Source organism: Elaeis guineensis, chromosome 2 (assembly GCF_000442705.2).
Source record: "Elaeis guineensis isolate ETL-2024a chromosome 2, EG11, whole genome shotgun sequence".
In the NCBI taxonomy this organism is placed as follows: Eukaryota; Viridiplantae; Streptophyta; class Magnoliopsida; order Arecales; family Arecaceae; genus Elaeis; species Elaeis guineensis.
The window spans coordinates 10,150,298-10,160,042 of record NC_025994.2 but is presented as its reverse complement, the minus strand read 5'-3'; the positions used below and the strand labels follow the sequence as shown (position 1 = coordinate 10,160,042).

Genomic DNA, 9,745 nt, shown 5'->3' with positions numbered 1-9,745 from the left:
ATGTCTGACCAGGACACCACCTCCATAGGATCTTTTCGATACCATACATCACAGCAGAAAGAAAGAAGAAATAAAACAGAAATATAATCAAATATGTGGATCATTTAAAAGACTCGCCTTTACGGGACATGCAAGCTTCACTATGAAAAAAAAATATAAGAGAAGATCAGATCCTCAACTCTCATACATTCAATCTCTCCCTCACAAGAAATTCTCCCTCACAAAAGCTCTCTCTCTAAAAAAATCTCCTAAACCCCTGAAGCGACCGCTGTCTGCTACCGAATAGTCTGTCTGAAGCACCCTGCCTCTGCTCTTTGCCAGCTCCTCTCGGTCTGCTGTTGCTCTAGATCCTCGATCGAACACACCACACCGTGCTGCCCTCTATTCGCTGCCATAGGTTCTTTTAAAGAGCTGAATCCGAGCCCTGATCAGATATGCACTCTGATTATCACCTGAACATATCTCTGAATCATCAGATCTCGATTGGCTCATCCCTGGGCCATTCGATCGCACCTCATCACATGCTACACGTCTGCTAATCTCCCTAGAACTGCTAACAATCGTCCGATTGAGATTGAAATCATCCGTAATCATCTGATCGTGCATCGATCTATAAAATAGTATCGTAGACTGTGAGAAATGGCTCTGAAACACCGTTAGTCCATGGTGGACCATGAGAAGTGGGTGGAAAATGCCTGTTCGATCCACCATGGCCCCCCATGGACCATTGGTCTACGCACCGCGTGTGGACCGCATGAGAGTCCTGCGCGGGCCGTGCCTACACGTGCCCACCTGAGCCTAGGCCATGCCCGCATGCATGCCCTCTTGGGCCTGAGCCACGCACTACACGTGCCTGTGCGTCTGCATGCTCACGATCGGCCCACGTGCCCCACGCACGCTCGCTCCACCGGCCCACCACCGTCCTCTGCCACTCCAATCTTCATGCAAACTTCGTTCGACCGTAACTTCTTCATCCGAACTTTGTTTAGACTGATCTTAAACTCGTTGGACTCCATTTGTGGTCACGGACCTCGCTGTGGCTTAGTGTGGACCGAATCTTGAGGCATCAAATCCTAACATTGATAGGCTTGAATCCTATTGATGATGGGTAGAGTGACTCTAGTTAGGTTTGTGCTTAGCTCTATGTTTATTTATCTTCTCTCAAATACTATCCTGCCTAAGACAATAGTGCTGATGATTGAGCAGCTTCTCCGGAGCTTTTTATCGGGATCATGGCCTTGTGGTGGTGGGGGTGTGCATCTTATGGCCTAAGATGTGGTGTGTCAGAATCAGCAGGAGGGTGGTCTGGGGATCTAATCCTTAGTCACTAGGTGAGAGGCCCTAATTGCTTGGCATGCTGTCAAAATTATTTTATTTTTGGATTCCATGTGGAGCATGTTGATGAGGATCAGGTATGTTACTTGGCTAATCGTAGGTGAGATCCAAGCTAGTCGGAGGGCCTCGACCATATGGAGGGAGATTGATGTGCAAGCCTCAGATGTCATTCCTCAGACGAGATGGATGATTGGTGATGGTCGATCTATCAGCATTCTACATGACATTTGGATTGCAGGCATGCCCATGACCTAATGGCCGACCTTTGTGAGCTCCGAGGTGACTGACCTGTTGAGGGTCAATGATCTCCTCTACGTCGAGGGTACATATAGGTTGGGACCCAGCTGTTGTGACTCATCTTTTTGGAGAGTAGTTGGGTAGACAAGTGATGTCCTTGACTGTTCCCCTCCATCAATGTCCGGACTCCAGGGTATGGGGTTCCTTGACCATGGTGAGATTGGTTACGACAAATCTGTATCGCTTGTATCAGTCGGAGGTCACGAGGCAGGTGGATGGTGGTAGGATTTGGAGGTTAAGGTGCATTTGAGAGCGAGCCTGAGAGTGAGCCTTTTCATCTGGAAGGTTGTTTGGGGTAGGCTTCGGACTAGGTACATCTTAAGGGAGATAGGTATGAATATTCAAGTGATTTGCCTTAGCTATGGGGCGGAGGAGGAGATGCTAAAGCACACACTTTTTCTCTGCCCATCTGCCAGATAGGTTTGGCTTCTAGCAAGTCTGCATCACCAGATCATTCAGGCAGAGGATCCGACTAAGGCATTCATTAATCTTCTGAGGCAGAGGGCTGGAGATGATGTGCCTAAAGAGACCACTGTTTGGGTTGCCTATATGGCTCAGCATATCTGGTTGGCCAAAAATAGTATTGTCTTTAAGTTCGATGATGCCTGGTGAGGATCACTCTTGAGAAAGCCCTAACCCTAGCTTGGGAGTTGATCGATATGACCTCCAGGCCCCTAAAGACTTGGGACTCCCATCCTGCTCATGTAGTGACCTGATGGGTGTTCATTGTTTGAAAACCCCCAACTCCACGATACCTAAAGGTCAATTTTGATGGGAGCATTAGGGATAGGAGAATTGGTGCCGTCTTCGTCATCCATGGGCCTGACTCCAGATTGGTGGTAGCAGAGGGCCAACACTTGACGGAGCCGACGGTTCCTGGAGAGGAGCTTCGTGCAACTTGGGTTGGAGTTGTTTGTGCATGGACTGTGCTGGGGGTGGACCACATAGCCATTGAGGGTGACTCTATTATTGTGGTGTCTTGGATTCAGAGGTGTATGTAGGGGGTGCCCAACCATCCTCTCTTGTGGGATATTTCTACCCTCCTCTCCGACTACACTGGACTTACGGTCAGACAGATTTTTAGGAAGGCAAACTCCACAACAAACTAGGTGGTGGCCTATGTTGCACAGCATACTGGAGGCCTTTCGTGGACATTCTTGGAGTCAGCCCTAAAGCAACTAAGAGATATTTTATTTTTTGATCTTTTTAGATGTATTCACACAAAGTTTGTATAAATTATCTATTTTATCAAAAAAAAAAGAAAATATGAACTTCTCCCCAAATCGGGCATTCATGCCTACATTGTTATCTATTGCATGGATATCTAGATCCAAATCATAGAAAAAAGTAAATATAGATCCATATCCATATCTAGCTAGTTTCACTACTAAGTATCTAGATCCATATTTGGGCTTAATTGATTGGAATAAAAAATTGGTATTTGAATCTAATATGAATCAGAGGCAAATATGATAAAAGGCAAGTAATTTTTCTCACTCAAACCAAATTTAATTGCAGTCCATCTTATATTGACTTGCACATTAAGTCACATGGGTCGCACGTCTTGGAAGAGCAATAAAAAAATTGATGTTTTTTCTCATTTTTTGAACTTTGGAATTGCCTAAAGATCTATATATAATATACAAAATAATATTGTCTGCATAACATCAGCATGTTGGGGTGGTAATGAGTTGGGTAAAGTTTATATATCAAGTCTCTATGGATCTGAATTGACTTGTTAATTTTTTTTTTAACTAGCTCGAGCCCACTTAGTTTGGAGCACTTTTTTTTTTGATAAAATAGATGAATTAAGTCCGTCTAATATGGGTACATCCAGGCAAATCAGATAGTAAAATATGTTTTAGAGGATGTGGCATGGATATCCAAACAAATCAAATAATTTCTTCAAAATGCTCTACTATATATAAAGCTACCCAATCCCCTGCTCTGTTAGCCTCTCTATAGATATGAGTGGCTTGAAATAAGACAAAAAAACCAGCTAATTTTCAAATATCCTTCAAAATGAGATGGCTCTCAATGGCCGAATCACCTTCAAGAAGAATATGTCTGGCCTTCAATATTAATCCCGTGTGTTTTAGACCTTCCTAAGCTTCTCTTGTTTCTGAATTTGGCACTGTAACATTAAACAATAGAACACCACGAGCTGCCACTATATCTGCATCCGGCCCTCTAATGATAAAAGCTACACCACATTTTTTAAGGGGAATGTTTACTAGATTACTCATTTTAATAATTTTCTTGAATATTTTTGTAAGGGACCGAACCACCGACTAGCCCAAAAGACTCCAAAGGCCTGAACAATTCTCCTGCATGAATTTGAATGCATAGGAAAAAAAAGGAGAGAGAAAGAAAATATGACATAAAAGACTCTCATCGAGAGCCTTCTTCCACCCAATATTGGTGAAGGAATCTGGATTCAAGGGGTCTCCAGTGCCTCCCTTGATTCTATTTAAGAGCCCTTCTACCCTCCCCTTCGATTCCAAATCAAAGATCCAAGATTGGATGAGAATCACACCGATGATGATCCAGTTTCATCGATGGTTTCTGCCACCACCATGGCCCAAGCATAATTAGAAAGCCAGATAAGAGGCTAACAATCTTTGATTTACCTTCCTCTCCCTATTCCTTAGCCATTAGGTCATTGTTTCCAACCGACCATCTTTAGATTTTCTTTTAGAAGGTTTGACCCCTATTTTTTTCTCTATTTTCCATCAATTTTTTTGATTTTCTGGCATGGTTGTCATCGCCAGCCATCGGTTTGGGATTCTCCTAGTTGTGTTGCCGTGACCTACATCCTTAACCACCACCGCCATTGGCTAGAGGTCCTCTATTCCAAAGGAAAGACTGGGGTAATGTCAGTCCCCTGTTCTGTCAAGAAGAAAAGAAGAAGAAAAAAAAGGAGAAAAGAAAAAGAAAAGGAGAGAGAGAGAGAGAGAGTTTTTCTCGCTTTTCTCTCTCTCCCTTCCCTCTCTTCACTTACTTTTCTTAGTTTCTCTCTCCACTTTCTCTTTCTATAAATTTTTCTCTTTTTATTTCTCTCTGTAGATGGTGTGAGGGGTTGGGTGAATGGAAATTCATAAGGCTAGTAATGAACCCATGGTGACCTAATAGAAAGTACTAGGATGACAATTATATTTTTATAAAACTAGAAAACATTGAGCAGGGTATTGTGCACCCAGGTTTTAAAATTGAGATTTCTGGAATAGCTCTTTGTAACCATCCTATATGTTAAGTTCCATTGATCAGTATCAATATCCTTGAACATCATCATTGATGATCCTATCTTGCCCTCCTTACTTGAATTTGATTCATCTCATAATCGATTGGGTTCCTAGATCTTAGCTACTCTGGCTATTGGGATGATGTTACCTACTTTGCTCTATCTTTGATTTGCTCTACAATAAATTTTAACTTTTTTAAATATCGATTGGGTCCTATGGAAAAGCAATTAACTAGATAAGAAAATATTGAGCAAGAAGATTTATGCTCAATATTTTCTTATGTATTGGTTATGTATTGGTTATGTATTGGTTAAATTTTTTAAATTTTTATTTATTAATTAGTTATGTATTGGTTAGGATCGAAAAATTTGGGATGAAGAATAATTAGATATTAGAGTTTTGAAAATAAGAATTTGATAGTAATTTATTATTTTTTATGCTAATGGTTGATCCAAGATGAATTAAATTTATATGAATTGATTGGATGTGCCGGTCATGGACAAGTCTATTCTAGAGTTTATCGTTGATAGAGATAAGAATTCTTGAATATTGATTATCTATTTATAAATAAACTATTTTGTGCATCATTAATTTATCCCTATGTCGCTTTTGACAACTATATGCTATATACCTATTTGTTAAGTATATATGCCTCTATATGAAGTTATGTATCATATATTACTAACCTAGATATGAATGGATTTCTCGTAATTAGTAAAAAAGCTTTCATAACTCTCTTTGTTATCTAATGATTGAATTTATCTTCTTTTTTTTTTCAAGCAATATTTTATACAAAACATTGAGGAGCGTGCACTAGATTAATTAAAGTATTAAAACTAATTAAAATAGATAAAAATAAAATTAGTATGAGTTTATACCCTCTTAAATATATAAAATTATATGAATATCCTCACAAATTTTCTATTTAGATGTATACTATTATATTTTTTTCTTTTTGCACATTTATTTGTTAAGTATATTTCAGTTATTTGAATTTTAAATCATTAATTTCTTAACAATGTGAGATGATGTGGGTATGCACACAAAGTACATATTTAAGATTGAACAAATTTGAGCTCATATATGTCAGATCAAAATTAAATAACGTGGATCTACATCGATGATCCAAGCTGTTAGATATGATCTACCATCTTAAAATTGCTTGCACACTAAAAATTATATAATTTAAAGATCACTTGTTTATACATCAAGTGATGAAAAAATATATCTAATTTAATTTTATTTAGATTGTTAAATTTTTGACTATTTGATGCATAAATTAGAGATCTTCATTCTTCAAATTATATAATTTTTTATATATAAGTAATTTTGAATTAGTAGGTTGCATTCAAAAGCTTAGATTATTGATCATGGATATTTATTATTGAGTTTTAATCCGATCGAATTTTGAGTCTAAATTTGATCGATCTTATTCTAATCTAACTCTAAACGCGTATGCGCGCGCGGTATATATATATATATATTATTATTATTATTATTATATTTTTTTTTTGAAAAGGCGTTACTGTAAATTTTAATATTTAAGAGGTAGATAGGCAAAATATCCTGGTAATTATGCTATAAAAGGCCGGCTCCTATTCTTGGTTTTCAGTTCTCACCACTGAAAACTAGGGTTAGGGTTTTGCGAGTCGTTCCCAGAGCTTAGCTTGAGTTCTCCGCCGCCAGGGAAGATGGGTCACTCCAACGTCTGGAACTCCCATCCCAAGAACTATGGCCCCGGATCTCGGGCTTGGTATGATCCTTCTCGTTTTCTATCTTGCTTGTCTTCTCTAGTATCTTTATTTTCTGTTGATTCTGGTGCCTTGGTTTGTGATCTGGCCTTTAATTTCTTTCCAGTGATTTTCTTTTCTTTCAATTATTGTGTGATTCTCCTTTATTGATGCGTTTCAATCTGAGGTATTATTGTTCGAAATTCATATCGATTAGCTAATGATCTCAGGAATTAGGAGCTTTCTTCATAAATATTTTATTTTTCCGTTTACTTTCTCTTTTGTTTCCCCTTTTGAGTTCCAATCGCGAGGGATTGAAAAATAAAGGACGATATGTGACGATTAGGAATTCTTGTATCAAACATACATCAAAGATTTTTATCTGAAGTCTCGGATCATTTGTTTACATACATACATGCGTGGGGGGTTTTTTTTGTGTGTGTGTGTTGGGGGGGGGGGTGGATTATTCATGTATGTGGTGGGATATGTATGTATGTATGTGTACGTGTGTAGATTATTCGTGTATGGCTCTCTGTGTAGCTTATTCGTGTATGTGATGGCATATGTCTTTGTATATGTGTTTAGGTTCTTCTTGTATGTGCATGTGTTTAGGTTATTCTTGTATGTGGTGGCTTATATCAGTTAAAATTTTGATGAAATCTGCCATTTTGGACCTTTTATACCTCTTTAATTCTTCTTGTTTGATTATCTTCACAATGTTCTGATATTTTTGTTGTATTCTTTTAAAGGTGATTGTCCCTGAAAATTGAGATAAGCTGTGTTCTTCAGTTCTGTTTTTTTAGGATGCAAAAGATTGTTGATGTACAAGTTTGCGGTTTATTCTTGTATTCTGAGGCTTGTTTCCAACATTATCTTGCTAACAAGCCTTCTACTTGTATTTGGCAGCCGCGTTTGTGGCAATCCACATGGTTTGATTCGCAAGTATGGGCTCATGTGTTGCAGGCAGTGCTTCCGCAGCAATGCCAAGGACATTGGCTTCATCAAGGTATATATTCTTTGAATTGGTTGATGTGAAAGCTTGGAAATTTGGGCAGATTAATATTGTATCCTTTCCATTTGGTTTTTCTTGACTTAACGGGCTGTACAGATTTTAGTTGTACAGGATGCTTAAAGTGTCTTCCAATGCCGAGTAGAAGATGAAGATTGTTTACTAGTTTTTAAGTTTAATCCTGTTAGTGTATACCACCTTTTTTTTTTTCTCTTGTTAAAACTAAAAATCCATTCAGAATCATTTATTGCTACTTATTCTTCTGGTTGTTGCAACTTTGAATTTCTGCCGGTAATTTAGAAGATTTTTAGTTGAATCCTGGGTTTTTCCTTCATCTTTTTAGCTTTTTTTTTTCTCTCCTTGGCTAACCTTTCTTCATGATTGTTCTGGCTAAACTATAATTCCTATCATGCATGGTTGTGATTGTGTACTCGTGAACTTGGTATGCTCTCATGTTCTTTCTTTTGTCCACCTTAACATGCTTGAGCATATGCTGATTTAAGCTCGTATTTCTTTATTTGCTTAAGCTTTTATGTCCATAAATACCATTGATATATTCCGAGCTAGAGAAGTGTTTTATTATGTTCTCTTATCTAAGTCCATTTGTGTTGCTATAGATTATACCAACTGTCTAAGCAATCTTTGTTCTATGGCATTTCAGTATCGTTAAGAAGAAGAAAGCATGGTCGGGACAGGCAATAGAGGAAGAAGACGTGTGGACATGGTTTCCCTTGAATTGCTTTTTTTAGTTTCTAAGATAGGATAGTTGCTGAAGACATTGTAGTTCCTCAAAAGTAATTGTAGAAGTTTGCTTCCCTTTCTTCGGGATTTTGGAGAACATGTACTGAGTTTTCATTCAGATGTGAGAGTTCCTCTTCCTAAATTCAGGTATTGCCTGCATTTTGTGTTATCCTCTTGAAATTTATTACTAGTTGGAAGCTTTTTCTTTCAAAAAAATGTGTAAAGTTTGCATGGTTGACCATAGCTGCGCTGTCTGGGGATAAATCTGCTAGAACATCCTTGTTTAATTTTCTTTTCCCCTCTCTTCTTAGTTTCTCTCTTCTTCTTGGTTTGTATGAAGAACCTGAGAGCCTCTGGTCGTCGGGTCTAAAATTTTGCCATCTTCATGCTGCACCGTTGGTGCATGTCTTATGGGATACGTCTAGGCATCGTGGTGTTAATCGGTCGAGCTGCTGATCATTTTTAGGCCTGTTTGAACCATTTCTGGTGCCTCCTCTCTTTTGAAGAGAACAATTTGTCATTCTCCTTGTATGACAGTGGCTTGTTTGCAACCTGAACAAGAATGTTCTATGCGAAAAGAAAACAAATTGCTGTCGACACCTTGAGAGATGGAGGCATGGGAAATAACACTAGGGGAGATCATTAACCATTTATCTCCGAATTTAGTTTTTTAATTATCTTTTCCCCTCTGAAAGAGTAGAGAGAAGGGAAACAAGATGTTCAAAATAAGGGTCTTTTTGGGTAATGTAGTAAGATTTGGGTTGAGTATTTTGTTTGGTTCTTGGATTGGAAATCCAATTTACGCATGACTTATATTAACCCAACACCTTCTAGTCTAAATCTTGTGGTGAAAAAAAAAATCTTGATGATTTTATTTATTTATTTATTTTGTTTTGTTTTGTTGTATACCAAAAGACTTGCATGTTGGGATTTAGGTTCGAACTTTGGTTATTGATTTCCTGGCAAATTATGCAAGCGTGGAGTGCTCTGAAGTAGTTTGAACTGACAAGTTTTTTATTGATCGTGCCTCTTTGATTAGTGCAGATGCTTGGGGAGTTGCTTTCATAGAATTGAAGCGAAGTTTTTAACCTTGCGTTATCGGAAAAAAAAGGAAGAGGGGTTGAGACTTTAGTCCACTGCTAGGTTGGGTGGGCCAACAAGTTGATATTTTTGCAAGAATATCCTATTTGTCTCATTTCCCCCTTCCCACCCCTTTCTCCCTCTTCGTTGTCCCATAGAAAGCAGACTTGAGGTTAGATTTTTATGCTTATTACGGTCTTTTGAATCCTCGAGGATGATATTTCCTTCTTTAGAATGCCAATCATCACCACAATCTGAGCAATAATGATTGAGTTCTATTGTTCATTGTAATGCAACTTGCACCATAAAAG

At 38.3% G+C, this 9,745-nt stretch overlaps 1 protein-coding gene across 1 annotated transcript; it reads left to right on the top strand.

Moving 5' to 3' along the window:
• Positions 1 to 6,465: 6,465 nt before the first annotated feature.
• Positions 6,466 to 8,523, top strand: LOC109505674 (small ribosomal subunit protein uS14). The gene is made up of 3 exons (XM_019849395.3): positions 6,466 to 6,627; positions 7,511 to 7,610; positions 8,275 to 8,523. Exons 1-3 carry the CDS (start codon positions 6,566 to 6,568, stop codon positions 8,281 to 8,283), a joined length of 171 nt encoding a protein of 56 aa, XP_019704954.1. The 5' UTR covers positions 6,466 to 6,565; the 3' UTR covers positions 8,284 to 8,523.
• Positions 8,524 to 9,745: the final 1,222 nt, after the last annotated feature.